The 17128-nt window shown below is 46.5% G+C and overlaps 1 protein-coding gene across 1 annotated transcript; it reads left to right on the forward strand.

The window, feature by feature from the left end:
- The first annotated feature begins 4383 nt into the window (after nt 1-4383).
- On the forward strand, nt 4384-12958 carry LOC149525422 (uncharacterized). The gene is made up of 3 exons (XM_089775995.1): nt 4384-4528; nt 11282-11531; nt 12486-12958. The coding sequence occupies exons 2-3, from the start codon at nt 11291-11293 to the stop codon at nt 12665-12667; spliced, it is 423 nt and encodes a 140-aa protein (XP_089632121.1). The 5' UTR covers nt 4384-4528; nt 11282-11290; the 3' UTR covers nt 12668-12958.
- The last annotated feature ends 4170 nt before the right edge of the window (nt 12959-17128 follow it).

The raw sequence follows: 17128 nt of genomic DNA on the forward strand, positions 1-17128 counted from the left end.
TGTCATTTTCGAGTACCATGATTAGACCAGAAAGCCAACTACATTCTGGGGCCAGCAGGAAATATACCCAGCAATCATAATGACTTCCACTCCACCAGTGAGAGTCTGTGAATGAAATAAATGGAAGCGCACATTTCATGGGAAAACTTCTTAAACCAAGTACTAAACATTTGATGTTGTGTTTTAAGAATCTGTGAACAAAAGAAAGCTGACACTAACATTTGTAAGGCTGACAGAGCTGATCATACAAGACTGTAGTCATGCATGCATCTCAATCCCTATGTATTCAGACAGTGCATAAAGCTTGAATGCCCTTTCCTTGTTACGTCATCCATACACTAATATAAAGAAAACAGCTAAACTGTGCTTCAAGACTGCTTGAAGTTTATACGTGTGAACATTCTTCTGTTGTCTGCCTTTTATTGGAAAATATAAAAACACATGTACATTGAAAATAAACCCAAATCATCTCTGCTGAATGTTACAATGATATAACTTAAAAGAAGAAAACCATGGACCCTGAATGTGATTACCCCAGGGTTACTCAGAATACAAGAACATATAAGAAGTGCTCAGTTACCTCATATCAATCGTCCCTGAATATTTTCGTTAATAACCATTGATGTACCTATCCTCCACCAACATATGTAGTTCTTTTTTGAACCCAGTTATATTCTGATTATCACAATGTCCCATAGCAATGAGTTCCACAGGTTAGTTATGTGAAAAAGTACTTCCTCTTGTTTGCATTAAACCTGATGCCTATTAATTTAATTGGGTGAACCCTGATTTTATATTACAGGAAAGGGTAAATAAAAAAATATCTGTTCATTTTCCTTGGGAACAACTCCACTGAAGTAAATGGTGTTGTTTCTTTTGATTTATAAAGAATTTTTAAAAGTGCCTATAGATGGTTCTAAGCAACTCTGCCATGAGTTCAAAATACAAATCCTCACTTTAAGTTAAAGGAGAATTGGGCCTACTATCTATATACTAAATTTTGCATAATTCCAAAACCAAACAGAATCCTGAGAAAAGAGATTTAATCAGGTTCTACATTAAAAGCCACTTTTAAGAATGCAAGGATGCTAAACTGAAACAAGGCAAATGTATTTTTTCCATCTTTGGTAACCTTTTTATAACTATTCTTTCTATAGGGCAAATATTTGCAGCTGTTACATGCAAGCTGAATGCTATTGTCAGCTTCATTCTCAAGGGCTCAGGCTACACCAGCTAGCGCTAAAAAGCAGAAAGCCCCTCCCCCACCAAAAGTCCAAAATCAAAGACCTTGCAACATTAATCCTTTGACTACTAATGTTCCCCTTGTACTCTCCACTATCAGAAGTGGGTCCATTAAAAGATATTACCTCACCCACCATGTCCTCCTCATATCCTGGGACCAAGACAGCTATCACCACCCTAAACAACACACCCTTACACCTGTGGTGGCCAGTCAACCATAAACATGTCATTGAAATCAACCGCCTATGGCTTGTGCATTTAGTAGCAGGGCAGAATTATTCCACAGGGACATACATGGAATATTTAGAGACAGGCATCTATGTAATTTTACTTTAAAATATGCATTAGCTCTGGACACTAAGACTATCTCTGTCATGTTGCCAGCAGACATGTGGGATCCAAATCCAATGCATACAAGCATGAATTCTTTCAACAATAAGGTTGGGCAGCTTCAAAATAATTACATCAATTAATAGTCTAATTGCATTGTTAACTCAATTCTGTTCCACACCATGCATGTTTTATAGCATAATTTACCAATGGAGCTAGTAGCAGCAAGGCTTTTCATAATAGCACAAACATGCAATGCAGCCAAGAGCTTCCCATTACACATTTTTTTGTACAGATTTCAGCTGCCCAACTCTCAGACAGGGTTTGTGGAATACTCCCTGCTGGAAGTGGTGAGGAGTTCAACTGGTAAAAGTAGCAGCTCTGGCGGGTGCAGGGCTTAAGGCAGGCTCTTCTCTGTAAGACAGTGGACTACCACTGGAAATGATGCAGCCTTCACTCCCCTCCACAGCAAGCCAGTGCTCTTGGCCATTTGAGGGGAGTGGAACAAGGACATGATCCACCCCTTTTACAAAGGCTAGTGCTAATGGCAGTGGTAGCCCCAAAGACACTTTATGGTCCCTGAATGCAAAACATCCCATTGAGCATGGCTTCTGCCAGGGTAATGATACAGAAGGTGGCCTTCCTGAGCTTTAACAAGCATCTCATCTATTCCTGATCCATGAATATTAAAACTACTTGAAGACGCACCAGGTGTTGCCTGGGTCCTTAAGGGTGGCGATGTAGGGAGGAGGGTGGTATAGGAGTGAGGGCAGGGCCTTGGAGCTGTGGGGGGCAGGGCAGGAGGCTGTAGATATGGGGCTGCAGAAGTCAGGTTGGGGTTTGAGGAGGGGCTTTGGGCAGGGGGCTGAGGATGTGGGGGGGGGGATCCTAAGAGTGAGGGCTGGGGGGTGAGAAAGGGCTTAGGGGATCCTATCTAGCAGGATTTTCTCTCTCCCTCGGCCTGCAGGGCCTTTTCTCCCTCCCTCAACCCCTCTGGTCGGCAGGGATCTTCTCTCACCCCCCCACCCTCAGTGCTCCTCGGCTGGCAGGGGCCTTTCCCCTTTTTTTTGTTAGGTGGGGGGGGTATCACGTTGAAGCAGAACTTGGGTCTGTGGCACGGTGGGGCTACTTATCCAGTCTGGTAGCAGGCAAAATGGCAAGCCCCAGCCCTGCTGGCCACACTCTTGCCCCCAATGATCACTCTGCAGTATAGCTCTCCCCTCTGCTCGCTGTCCCTAGTGGACACACTCAAGATCGTGGTCCTCCAAACAGCCCCATCCCTTCCACGTTATGAAAAACAATCCCATTCCAGGCACTTCCCATTTTCCTGGCACAACCAAACCTTGGTCTTGCTTTAAGTTAGGGAAAGAGGAAGCTGCATACCAAATTGTCACTTTTATTGATTAGGAGGGGTTCTTGAACAGACTCAGACAGACATTTCTAAAGTAGATGATAGATAACCGCTCATGTCACTAGTTAGGGAGCCTTGCAATCCCTGCTATTGCATGTTAAACCACTTTATGAAACAGTTTATTTTGGTTATTGGTGTATCTTATATACAAAGCCATTCCTCCCTTTCTGAATAACTCTTTAAATTCCTAACCCCTCTCTCAACCCAGCCTTTCCTATCAAAAATACTCATTTCACCCAACAGAAATAAGTCATTGTTAGAGCTGGACAAAACTTTTCATTTGAAAACTTTTTCCACAGAAAAATGCAGATTTGGGTTGACCAAAGCAATTCATGCATTTGAGTCCATTTTGATAAATTTTTCCTGCAGAAAAAGAAAAAAAGTCAGATGTTGAATCAGTTTATTTTGGTATTTCTAAAAGAAAATGTTCTGATGTCTTCTTTCAGAAAGAGGATTCATTTGGGGGTTTCCCTGGCTTTTATTTATTTAAAATTTTGAAACAACACATTTTGGTCTGAATCATTTTTCAACATTTCACTTCCATGTTTGTTTAGCTTTAAGTGGCGTACTAGCTTGAAGGTCCTATTTCTGATTTCATCTTCTTTATTCGGTCTTTAATTATCAGGCTCAATTCTGCCCTTGGTTGTAGTCTTGCAAGCTAATTAACTTCATCCCAGGACAATATGATTTTTAATTATGTTATGTATTGATGACATGTGACTAAATGCCCATTAAAATTTATTGACTATATGTAGTGGGACTAATTTACACAAGAAGCAAGAGTTGGGGCTATTATCATTATTCATATTACAGCAACACATGATTATGTGCAAAATGGTGTCAGACCCAAGAATGCATACTCTTTGCCCTAAAGAATTTGAATGTGAACATTAAAACTCAGCATCAACCTAAACAAATCACCAGCACAGCAGTCTATGGTGGAGAAGTAGCAAGTATCACGGACATGGTCATTGCTGATAATTCAGCCTCCTTTGGACATGAAAAACAAAGTGGCTAAGAATCAGATTAGATGCCAAAAACATTAACCTAAGTGTCAGGGGGTTCACACCCCCAGTGTGCCTCAGTGCCCCTTGACTGTCCTCATATGGCCCTTCTCAGGGCAAGTTACAGTCTGTATGGGTTGCTCATCATAGGCACTAAGCAGTATATAACGGGCCCTTTAAGCAAGGCCGAGTCCACAAAGCAGTTTACAACTGTTGTAGCGGGGCGCACCTCAGGTAGGGGGACCCGGGCCCACCCTACTCCACCAGGTCCCAGCCCAGGGCCCTGTGAGCAACCAGGTAACAGGTCACTCCCTCGGCAGGGCCATCCAGCCGAACGCACCGAGGTTCTCGGGCCAGGAGGGGCGGCTCCCACTCCTGCCCTGGGCCACTTCCTACCTGGATCCCCGGGCTTCCTTCCCCTGGACTCGTCCAGCTGGCTGCGATCTCCAGGCCGGCGTCCCCTCAGCCGGCAGTCTCCGGGTGGCGCCAACTTGCCTCCGCCTTCCTCCCAGCCCCTCCTGGAGTCCCTGGCAACCGCTGGGTAAGAGCTCCCTGCTCCAGTCCTTCTCTTTCGGCTGTCTCCCTCCAAGGAGATCCTGCTCACTCTGCAGTCAGCCCTCCACTGGCCTCCTTTAAGCAACCTGTGCTTCTCTATATATACCTGCCAGCTGGGCTCTCACTCCCCTAATGGGTTCAGCTGGCTTCCCCAAGCCAATTGTGCTGCCTTAGATAGTTGCTTGCCAGCTGGGCTCTCCCTAGCCCCCAATAGCTCCAGCTGGCCTCTTTCTTTCTAGCCCCGGCTCCGGGCCTGAGTCCTGGTCTTAAAGGGCCAGTGCAGGGCAGGCGCCCTGTCACAATAAGTAGATCAAAATACCTGTGACGGAGAGGGTCTAGCAGCGAGCATGGTGGTGGAAAAAATGAGAGGATTTAGAGACCTGAAATGATGACAGTAAAAAAAAAGACTTCAGGAGCCTTAGGGTATGAGGTTTCAGATCCAGTCCAGTGGGTGGAGCTATGTATTCAGAGAACAAATTTGTTGTGTGTGTATTTGTAGCGTTCAACGTGTTTCTCTCTCTTGTTTTCATGTCTCTGAATGAATGGTTCACCTGCCCCTTTCCCCCTTTACTTTTCCTCATACCAGATTTGCTGCAGCAACAAGAAGCTAAAATTTCAAATTTACATCATTTCTTAGTGATGTGGTTTTTAAATTATATAACATAGTAGGCCATGACGCGACCAGCGTTATCTTCCTCCTCCCCCCTCTGATGCTGTCCTGAAAAGATAGGGATGGAATGGTTAGAAGAGGGACAGCACTTCCTCCTGTCTTCTCCCCTCTCTTGGCTGCTGCTCTACCAACCCATCTCCTACTTATAGATTGTATTAAATTGCAAACAATGATTTATCAGTTTTTGTTTCCTTTTCTTGTGACAAAGGGGAGGATCCTGTTCCTTCTGGCTCCTTAGTCCTAGACCACAATTTATTGACATTCAAAAGTCCATTTAGATTACAGCTCCCATTTGTCTCCCATTTAGATTACAGCTGAGAAGGCTAGGAAAGAAAGCTGAAATAGCAATGTGGACGTAAGTGTAGTTTTTTCAGAAAAACAGCCTATTTCCCGGAAAACTCTGCAGTGTAGACATACCCTGAGTGTGTGAGAGAAAGAAAGAAGGGCAAAGAAAAGCTGCTTTTTTTTCCTCTGCACATTGAATCCAGTTTATATTAGCAGAGCTAGTATTCAGGAAAGCTAATGATGTAAATGTGTTCTTTTATACAGCTTTGTATAGATGATGCATGTATATTATAAATCTGTGTAAGAGGACATAACTACATCATTGGCATGCTTCTAGCTCTCCTATAGACTTGTGTCATTGTGACAGCAGCCTCTATTACCTCTCTCACATTTTCCTTTCTGGACTTATCAGCTGTAATTTAAATAGGGAAGGTCTAATGAACTTGGACTTTTTAACGTCAATGACCTGGGGCCTCAAAATTAGGAAACTGGTGGAACAGGATACTCCCTTATATCCGTCTCTGGGCAAAAGGGTGTTGGCTTCTATAAGCAGATGGCTGATGTATAGGCCTTTGGAGCTGAACATTTCCAAATGTGCAAATATTTGCACTGAACCGGAACAAAAGCAAAACACTGTAGCTTTGTTCACCATGGAAACCAGAGGCTTTTCTTAAACGCTGAGGTGTCCCAATCTGAACCGGATGAATGAGCTTCAATCTTGATTTCAATTGTTTTGTGTTCTTGTCAAAGACTGGTGAAAAGAAAGTTCCAAATACTGAGCTGTACCTCCAGGGGAGCAGTCAAATCAAGACTTATTGCTTTCTTTTCCTTCCTTCCTGGGGGGTAATGGCTCTTGCAGGTGATCAGTATAAGATGGAAAGTAGAAATCCTCATGGGAATTAAAAGTCCTGTTGCACTTTTGAGAGGAACAGGAATATTGGTACTGGTGTCTGGAGCACTCCAGGATCTCAGACGGTCTACAACATTTTCTTCATTGTTTCAATGTGACATGATGCTCTTGTGTTCCAAACTGCAACTGTGCATTATTAAATAGCTGCCACATTGCTCCAGAAGAGGCTCCATTTCAGTAGTGAATGCGGTGTTTCCATTGTATTAATGGAAGTGATAGATATTTGTGAACCTTTAGGATAAAGAAATGCTCTAGAGAGAGCATCCTGTCTCTTTATATGATCACAAGGGACCCCAGTCTAGCGCAATTGTTCCTTGAGCCATAGAACAATGTCAGAATGTCTCTACATTTTCCCCAGCCTTTCTTCCCCAGGTCCATATAATCCACTAAAAAGATGTTAAGCTGGAATCATGTTTCACCTGTCTTACACAGGTGGACTATTGGTAGAAGAAGGAAGCCATTGCGTGAGGTACCATTTCCTCTACAATCCTGGAGGCCTCCCACACAAGATGACAATGCGAGCTTTCTGGTTTTTTCAATCTGGCATATTGGTTCAGACAGGTCTCTACAAAGATTTAAAGAAATAAAAAAGGAAAAGTCCTATCTGGGTCATCTGTTATGACACCACATCCATGCAGTATTGTTCCCTACAGTATCTAAATTTAGTACTTTGCATACTGCCATTATAAATGCCCAACAGAAGTGTGTTGTCATAATCAAGCAGGATGACACAGAAATACCCAGCCCTGCTAATAAATGTTCATTCTTTTGGGGGAGGTTCAAGTGAGTTCTGTTGAGTTATTCAGGCAGGCGGCTTGCTACCCTGCCCAGATATAAGGGACATGAGAGTGACTGGGGAGGGAAAGAGGTCTTGTAGTGTGGGCTGAGGTGAGCTATATGCAGGAAGGGAGCGGAGGAGAAATTCTGAGCTGAATTTTATACTATTGTTATTTTCTTTTTTAACTTCTTGGAAAGTGGTGAGTTTTTGATGGTGCATGGACTGTGGTTTAAAACAGCTTGGAAAAGTCACTTCCTTCCACTCCTCTGGCTTGCAAGGCAATTCCACATTCTAGGAAAGCTGACCTTTAGCAAACATTCTCATATGCGTGTTCATCAAGCAACAGTCCCTAGCACTTGTCAGACACACACACATACACAGGCATTTCTCTCAAATATTTCTTCCTTGAAAGGATTTCTCTATTTTATATTAATCTGATGAATTAATAAATAGTTAAAAACCAAAGGGTGTCTAAACTCTCAAATGATCCTTTAGTACTATTTAATTGTTCAATGCTCTTTTTCTAAAGGTTAGAAGATCCAAAAAATTTTATATGGAAAGCCAAAGATAAGCTATTCTCAAAGATGCTGTTTACAAATAACATTGATAGTGTTTAAAGAGTCTGGGTATGAAGATTATTTGTATCTTCTGGTGAATAATGATAAGATGCAGGGGTTGGCATGTTTATATGTATCCCTAGATACTTATATAGCTTCTATTACCACAATACCTGAGTGCCTCACAGTCTTTAATGTATTTATCCTGCCTATACCCATGAAGTCGGAACATGCTATTATCCCCATTTTTGAGACAGCAAATCAAGGCATAGAGACACTATGGGTATGTCTACACTACAATGTTAGTTTGAACTAACGGACGTTAGTTCGAACTAACATTCATAGGCACTACACTAGCGCTCCGCTAGTTCGAATTTGAATCGAACTAGCGGAGCGCTTAGTTTGAACTAGGAAAACCTCATTTTACGAGGACTAAGCCTAGTTCGAACTTACTCGTTCGAATTAAGGGGTGTGTAGCCCCTTAATTCGAACTAGTGGGAGGGTAGCCCTCCCCAGGTTTCCCTGGTGGCCACTCTGGCCAACACCAGGGAAACTCTATTGCCCCCCTCCCGGCCCCGGACCCCTTAAAGGGGCACGGGCTGGCTACGGTGCCCGTGCCAGGTGCAAGCCTGCCAGCACCCAGCCAGCAGATCCTGCACCTGGCACGGCACAGAGCCACCCACCCGATGTCCCCCAGCCCTCCCCCTCTTCCCCGGACCAGGCTGGTGGCTCCCGGGAGCTTGCCCGGGACCGCAAGAGGCGGGCACCTTCCTGGGCTAGTGCAGACATCGTGGACCTCGTCCACGATCTCCGCACTAGGCACAGGAAAGTGGCCGGCTAGGGCAGGAGAGCTGCCAGCCTGGCCACCCAGGAGCAGGTGTGCATGAAAATCAAAGGGGTACACTGACACCCCCCGACCCATAGCCCTGAGCTTACAATGGCCGTACTGGGTCAGACCAAAGGTCCATCTAGCCCAGTAGCCTGTCTGCCGAGAGCGCCCAACACTAGGGACCCTGGAGGGGATGGACCGAAGACAGTGACCAAGCCATTTGTTTCGTGCCATCCCTCTCCAGCCTTCCAGAAACTTTGGGCAGGGACACCACTCCTACCCCCTGGCTAAGACTACTCCATGCACCCAACCTCCATGACTTGATCTCACTTCCCTTTAAACTCTGTTCTAGTTGTAGCCTTCACAGCCTCCTGCAGCAAGGAGTTCCACAGGTTAACTATTTGCTTTGTCAAGAAGAACAACTTTCTCTTACTAGTTTCAAGCCTGCTACCCATTCCTTTCCTTTGGTGTCCTCTAGTCCTTCTTTATGGGAACTAATGAAGAACTTTTCTGTATGCACCGTCTCCACCCAACTCCTGCTTTTAGAGACCTCTAGCCTGTCCCCCCTCCGTCCCCTCTTTTCTAAGCTGAAAAGTCCCAGTCTCTTTAGCCTCTCTTCATATGGGACCTGTTCCCAACCCCTAATCATTTTAGTTGCCCTCCCCTCTCCCAGCCTCTCTCTTTCCCTCTCCCACCTCCTTTTCCCAGTCTCCCCCAGTTTTGTTCAATAAAGACAGATTCCAATTTTGAACACAATTGTCCTTTATTTTGTACATCAAGAAAAGGGGCTAGGGAAGGGTAAGAGGAAGGAGGTGAGGGAGGAATGGGGTACGAGCCCCCGATGGGGAGGACTGGACTGGCTCTGCGGGCTTCTGGGGGTGGAAGCTCTCCTGCAGCCCCCCAATTGCCCTCTCTCCCCAGATGGCAGCCTGCGGCAAGTGCAGCCGGTCTGATGGCCGAGTGCTGTGATGTGCCCAGTGTGGGCACAACGGGCACTCCAAGCCAGGACTGGTTTGCAAGCGGGGCACCCCTGAGAACTGTCTGTCCGGGGTGGGGGTCGGGTCCCTTTAAGCGCAGCCCTCGATTAGCCTGAGAGAGTATCTCCACGCTCTAAGTCCTCCTCTGATGCCCTGCCGGCACTGCTTCCGGCCATCCTCAAGCCCTGTTCAGGGTCCACTCAATGTGGACATGCTAGTTCGAATTAGCAAAACGTTAATTCGAACTAGTTTTTAGTTCTAGACGCGTTAGTTCGAATTAGCTTAGTTCGAATTAACTAATTCTGTAGTGTAGACATACTATGTGATTTGTCCAAGGTTATGCAGGAAGGCTGTGGAAAAGCAAGGAACTGAAAGTCTTTCATATCCCAGGTTAGCACACTAACCAATAAATAATGATGATACACATGAACAAATGTATATACTAGGTGTCAGATTTTAATTTGTACCACAGACACATGGTAAAGTGGCAACAAATAGAGAGTCTTTTTTTTCTGGGCACACAAAAATGTGTACTACTGACTTGAATTTAAAAAAATATATATTTTTAAAAAAATTAATTAATTAAAAATAAATTTAAAGAAAGCTTAAGTGTTATAACATACAAGTGAAGGTGGGGCACACCAAGTTTAACCTGTTTTAGCTGCAGATATTTTAGAATAGGATGTGTCAGAGATTGCAACAACATGCAGTATCTTTGGGACTATTGTATTAAAATTTATGAACTGTTTGCGTATTGTATTTCACAGGAAGTAGAAATAGATATGCAATGAACCATAAAGCCTTTCTCTTTGCACTAAAAACCTCAAGGGATACATGTTCGTACAATGGAAAAAAAGGTGGTTCACTCAGTGAGGAGAAAAAAGTTCTTTCCGTACAGTATAATTTCATAGCATGTTCAACTGAGCCATAAAAACCCCCCAGGGACACTGCTAGTATCATTAGGAAAGGGTAAATTCCAAAAATATTTGTGATAAACTGGTACTATGCCAGCTTACAACAATGCTAACAATCTATATGGCTTCTGGCAATAAGAGTATTTCCTAGCATCTTATGTGTGATCTAAACACTTAGGCTACGTCTACACTGCAGGCTTTTTGTGCAAGAACAGTTGTTCTTGTGCAAAAACTTACCGAGCATCTACACTGCACGCGCGTTCTTGCGCAAGTAAATTTACAGTACAGTGTCGGAAAACAGGCTTCTTGCACAAGAGCTCAGATGCTCCATATGAGGAAGAAGCCTTCTTGCACAAGAAGGCAGTGTGGACAAGTAGCCAAGAGTTTTTGCCAAGAACTGACCTCTCAGGAAAAAATGCAAGTGGCCGCTTGGACACTCCAGACCCGCACTCATAGCTTGCTACTTCCTGGTTGCCGGAACCCCCCTTAAAGACACATGCAGCCTGTAGACACCACATGGCAGCAGCAGCACAGCCAGCAGCTCCACCACGTGGCTCTGCCCTGCTGCATCCTGGAGCCCCAGGATGTCTGCTCCACAGGCACCCCAAGAGCTTGTACCCTCCTCCCAGCAGATCTAGGGTTCCCAGAAGGCCTGGAGGGGCACCAAGTGGTGTGCCCCTTGCTGGTCTGGGGCTGAGGTGGAGGTGGTTCTGGACCTGTGCACACAGGAGGAAGCCCTCCACGACCCCCATGCCTGTTGCCGCAACGCAGACATTTTCAGCCACATGGCCCAGGCACTCTCATCTCACCCTTGAACAGGTCCGGACCATGGTCAAGGAGCTGCACCTGGGCTATGTCCAGGCCACTGAGGGCGAGAGAGCAGGAGCCGACACCTGCTCCCACTACGACCACCTCGATGCCATCCTCGGCGAGATGACAGTCCCAGATCCCTCGCTGGTGGTGGACACAGGACTGCACACCCCGCTGGTCAGGCTGCCTGACCTGGAGCCAGTGCCCAGCAGCCAGGACATTTCCCGGGACTCATCTGAGGCCGGCGATGAATCCCCTGGTGAGTGCTGCACTTCTCACTCGCAAAGGTGGAGGAGCCGGGTGCCCAGGGGGGAGGGGGAGGGAGCGTCACTCAGGCAATTCAAGCTGCACGCCGTGTAGCAGTACACAGCACATGCAACCTCATGCAGCCTGACTTTGTGGCATGTGGACGTGGCAGGCAGCTCCAGGGCACACCTGGGACCCTGCTGCTCACACATCCTGCCTGGGGGGGAGGGAGGATGCCAGGTGGAAGCAGCCAAAGCCACAAGGGATCAGGACAGACCCCACACCTCCCGAAGGGTGCCACACACAGACTGCATGCAACCATGCCTGCCCATCCGACACAGCACCTGCTCCTGGGGAAACTGCAATGAGCCAGCCCTGTGAGCACGGCCCCCACAGAGTCCCTCGGCTGCTCCCGGCCTCTAAGCTGCCCCCAAGGGAAGCCCCTCACTGCGGCCACACACTTCCCTGGGCTACTTGTCTGAGGGCTGGGGGGGGAGGGAGAGTGGGAAAGCGGCCAGCCTGGGCATCTGGCCACTTGAGTCTTGCTGCAGGGATGGTATACTCCCCAACAGCCCTGGCTCCATCGCCGAGGAAATCAATTGACAGTAGTCCGAGAATCCAGACCGCATCTGCCACACTTGCTCCCATGCAATGTGGAGATGTGCACGCAAACATGACTACAGCATCAATGGTGTGTGCTCACAGACAGTGACAAGAATAGAAGCCATGTGCTCTACCTTGGGGAGGGTGTTACATAGACACACATAAGAACGGCCGTACTGGGTCAGACCAAAGGTCCATCTAGCCTGGTATCCTGTCTGCCGACAGTGGCCAGTGCCAGGTGCCCCAGAGGGGGTGGACTGAAGACAATGATCAAGCGATTTGTCTCCTGCCATCCTTCTCCGGCCTCAAGGACAGTGTGGGCAGAGCTGATTGATCACCTCATCATTTTCTGTGTTCTCTGCAGGACCACCCAGGAGAGAGGGACCCTCCAGCCCTGTGGCAGCAGCACCAATCAACCAGGGACCAGTCCAGTGGGCCAAGCAGCACAACCAGCTCCTCTGGTGGCACATCCAGGCCGTGGAGAAGATGGAGGTAGCAGTCACCACCAAGCTGCAGGCCGACCTGGAGTGGCGGCAGCAGGCGTGAGGGTAATTCCTCCAGAGGTGCGATGGCCTTGCCGCATCCTCCTGTCCTCCCTGCCATGCCCATGCCCCCTCCTGCCACCCATCCTACTGCTGTAGCCATGCCCCCTCCAGCTGTCCCTCCTGCTACCATAGCCTTGCCCCCTCCTGCCTGCCCCAACCCGGCCTGAAAGACACCGAGGCCTCCGTACCTACAGAGACACTGGCAGGTGCCGCCCCTCCCAGCAATAGCTCCCCCTCCCGGTTGAGAACCCCTTCCTCCTCCCCCTCCCACTGCCTCCTCCCACTGCCCACCCTTTTTAGCTATTATACATAAAAATACAGTTTCTTCTTGTTTAAACAAAAAACTGTTTTGTTTCTTGAAGGCGGGGGAGGGAAGGATTGGGGATGGAAGGGAGATGTAGATGGCAGACAGAAGCAACCCTACTGTGGGGTCTGGGAGAACATGTCCTTCAGAGCCTCCCAGATGCACACCCCATCGTGGTGCACCTGGTGGATGGTGGCTGTGCAGGGCTGCTCAAATGACCAGCCCTCGTCTGCCATCCGCCCCGGGGGGAAGGCCTCCCCCTTCCACTCCACTATGTCGTGTAGCGCACAGCATTCTGCTACAACCTCAGTGATGTTCTGCTCACCCATTTTGAGATGGGTGAGCGGACAACAGAATCTCCCCTTCTGCCATCCAAAGGCACACACAACCTAGTTGTAGGCCCAGTTCAGGTGCTAGTTGAAACGTTCCTGCCCGGGGTCCATGCGTCCGGTGTATGGCCACATCAGCTAGGGCATGAGGGGGTAGGCTGCGTCCCCCACAATGCAGAGTGGCATGCGGATGTCCCCAACTGTGAATTCCTGCTGAGGGAAGAAAGTGCCTGCCTGCAGCCTGCAAGTCAGGCTGGAGTTTCTCAGGCTGTGGGCATCATGTGCCCTGCTGGACCACTCCACGCAGATGTCTGTGAAGCGGCCATGGTGGTCCATGAGGGCCTATAGCATCATTGAAAAGTAACCCTTCCGATTGATGAAATGGGCTGCTTGATGCTCCGGGGCATGGATGGGAATGTGGGTCCCTTGAATTTGGGGAACCCCAGGGCAGCAAAGCCAGCCACGGTTGCATCCACATCCCACAGGTGGATGACCCTCTTGAGCAGGATGTCATTGATGCCGCGGACAGCCTGCAGAAGGGCACACAGAAACACAGGGTATGCACCGAATGAGGCAGGGCAGGCGCATGAGCCCTTGGGGGATGCCCACCCCCGTGATGCCCTCTGCCCCCAAATACACCAGGACTCCCTCACCCCAGAGGCCCCCCCAATCCTGTGTGAGGGAGGGATGGCATAAGCCCCTGGGTGACAGGGCTTCCCCCACTTCCCCCTGCCCCCTCCCCCGAGCCTGGAGTCTTCCCTTCCCCAGGCAGGCAGTGCAGTCCTCCCAGGGCATTTCTGCATCAAGACAGCACCCACTGTGGACCTTTCCACCCTGAACTGGTGTGCCACTGAGCGGTAGCTGTCCTGGGTGACCAACTTCCAGAGGGTGATGGCGACCCTCTTGTTCACGGGGATGGCGGGACGCAGCTGGTTGTCACATCTGAGGAGCACAGGGGCGAGCCAGGCCCACAGCTCCAGGAACGTCTGCTTCTGCACCCTGAAGTTCTGGAGCCACTGCTGGTCGTCCCATTGCTCCAGGACCAGCCCGTCCCACCAGTCTGAACTGGTGTTGAGTCTCCAGTAACACCTCTCCATGGTCGGGTAGGGATGCCACAGCGATGCCACCGCATCCAGGGAGAGGGAGCCCAGAGGGAGCTTGGCGTCGAGCTCATGCAGGAGTAGCAAGGCAGCATGGAGCAGCAGCTGCAGGCACTCCAAAATGGCCGTGTGGGGCCAGAGCAGGCACAGGGCCACCCCGCCTCCATGGCACAGTAAGCACAAGGCAAAAGTCACCAAAGGCACTAGGGCACAAGCTGTGGTGTCCAATGAGGTCCCTACAGGAGATCCCAGACCCTATTTGTTCATTCCTCAGTTGCCAAAAAGAGCTATGTTGATAATCTTTACTCAAAAAAGGAACTAAACAGAAAACTTGATCGACTAAAATCTTCTATATCTATAATTAAATCACATTCTCATGGGTGAATGAAGCAACTGTTATTTATTTCTACCCCAGTAATAATTATTGACTTATTTTAAAAAACTGTCAAATTGTACAGATCTACGGTCAAAAAATTACTCAATTATAAAAATTCCAGTCATTATTCACCTTGATTCTGTAAAAGAAAGCATACAGAAGGGTTTTTGTTTGTTTTTTTGTTTAAATCTTTATTTGAAATTGATATTATGATTTGTTCACTTTTTATACTACTCACACCTTTCCTTCCTATGCAGGAAAGTTAACATTAGGAGCGTTGTCTTTCAACGGGCAAATTCACCATACAAATTGATAGTACACCCAAAATATAATTTTTCTGAAAATTGCAGATCTGGAGGGAAAAAAAAACCAATCAGGGATTTGAGGATATTTTCTTTCCGGCTATGCTTTATCAGTATTAATAGAGAATCTGTGGTTACATTTTGTCATCATTTTCAGCTGTACAACTCTTTAGTCCTCAATGGTTTTGTAAAAGAGAGCATAACTTGGTCTGGAAGCTGAAATTTAGGGTCCAGTCTTGCCCCTTTCATGTCACAATGGGAGTTTTGCCATTTACTTCAACAACACATCTGAATTCAGTACTTTTGACAATGCATAAGAAATAGAATCCAGCTCAACAACCCTGCAGTGCTAACAGAAGTATCCTTTTTTTTTAAAGCAATTTGTAACAATAAATGAAGCTGATGAGACTCAAAGCTATACAATTTGGTGCATGCAAGGTGACATACACACATTTTTATGTTATGGTCACAAGTCTGTTTATTAGAAAACTTATAGGGTTTCTTACATACAGTGTAGTGTTCCCTTTTCAGCATATATAGCTTACAAAACTGTCTATAAAACAGGGAGCAAACACCAAAAACAGTAGAGAATTGCAAAACTCAGTACAATATCTGTTCATAATAATTGTCCAATTGGCATTTTCACTCCTAATAAGTTTATCTAGTAGCTAAACTCTGCCCTGACGTGTCTGAATTTAGTGGGGAGTCCTACCATATACAGCTGGGCAGAATTAGGCAGCAACCATTATAATTGCAAGCAGGCAACAGAGGGAGTAAAGCATGGGGCAACAATGAAGTTCTTGAATAGAGTTTAGAGAGGGGATTTTGGGGGAAACAATGACAACAGTGTTCTGCCTTTTCAATGCCTCAAATTCTGTTTGTAAAGGCATGATCAATGGCCATATCAGAGCAGAATTTGGCCCGTAGTATATTGTTAAAAATGCCAACCATCTGAGTCTATGAATTCCTTTTGAGGGAAAGTTTACAAGAGGCCCAATTTTTGGCCACAAACTCCATATGGAAATCCTACATGTGTTCCTACAGATGGGTACATAAGTACACAGCAACACCAGTATTATGTTTAAATCTTTTGCACACATGGCTGATCAAATTGAAGCAGCCACTTTGACATGCTTGGTTCCATGCATACATTAGAGGATTTTTTTTATCATTCCTTTTATTCCCCATAAAAAGAACAATTGTATATTTTGTGCACTTAAAGAAGAATCCTACTATAAAGGCATTTATGGCGCTAAATTGTTAAAACAGATAGAATATCTATTTATAAAAAGACAGATTTAGGACTCCAACAGTAATTGTTAGTTCTAATTACAGCTTTGTGAATATCCCCAAGGAAGAAAATATATCCTTAATTGTCAAAGCAATTAGAATGGCAGTTACTGCACCACAGATACAGCAACTGAATTGCAAATTGGGTCTACTTTATAAATAAATAAACTTTACTCTGGTTGCATGAAGTCCAATTTAAGATCGGGGAAATAATCTTTGTCACAGCTTGGATGGAGACTCATTTATTTAAAAAACAGCCTGTAGGGTGAACTGAATTAAAGTCTATAATATGGAAAATCCTAGTCCTTAAGAACTGTTTCCTGTGGGATACAAAAATGTTGAGTGTGAGTCAGCAAAATACGGAATACTGGGAGTTGGATATTTGTGCTCTTCTTACCTCTAGGTCTCAATCACAAAATTGGACCCAAGTAAGGAATAACCAAAAGTTATTGCCCCATGATAGCTATTAGGTGATCATTATGAAACAGGTCAATCAATAATTCTGCTACAAAGACCTTTTACATCTGCACTTGAAAGGGAATCCTCTGAACTGTCATTCATGTTAAAATTCGACACTTTCCAAAAAGGACTCAACAAACACTTGAACTATCTCACCCATTACCAAGATAGTTTCCCCAATTATCACCTCTAATACCATTAACTCACAAACATCCCACTCTCTCTACCTCTAATATCATCAATTCACAGACACTTACCTTCCTTCCTCCCCCCCCCCCCCGCATCCCCCTCCTGTTCTGCAA

This window comes from Pelodiscus sinensis, chromosome 2 (genome assembly GCF_052426305.1).
Source record: "Pelodiscus sinensis isolate ZL-2025 chromosome 2, ASM5242630v1, whole genome shotgun sequence".
In the NCBI taxonomy this organism is placed as follows: Eukaryota; Metazoa; Chordata; order Testudines; family Trionychidae; genus Pelodiscus; species Pelodiscus sinensis.

Coding starts and splice junctions, on each gene's coding strand:
- LOC149525422 (XM_089775995.1), top strand. CDS start 11,291: ATGGTCAAGGAGCTGCACCTGGGCTATGTCCAGGCCACTGAGGGCGAG. Junction 11,532..12,485: donor GGCCGGCGATGAATCCCCTG/GTGAGTGCTGCA, acceptor TGTTCTCTGCAG/GACCACCCAGGAGAGAGGGA.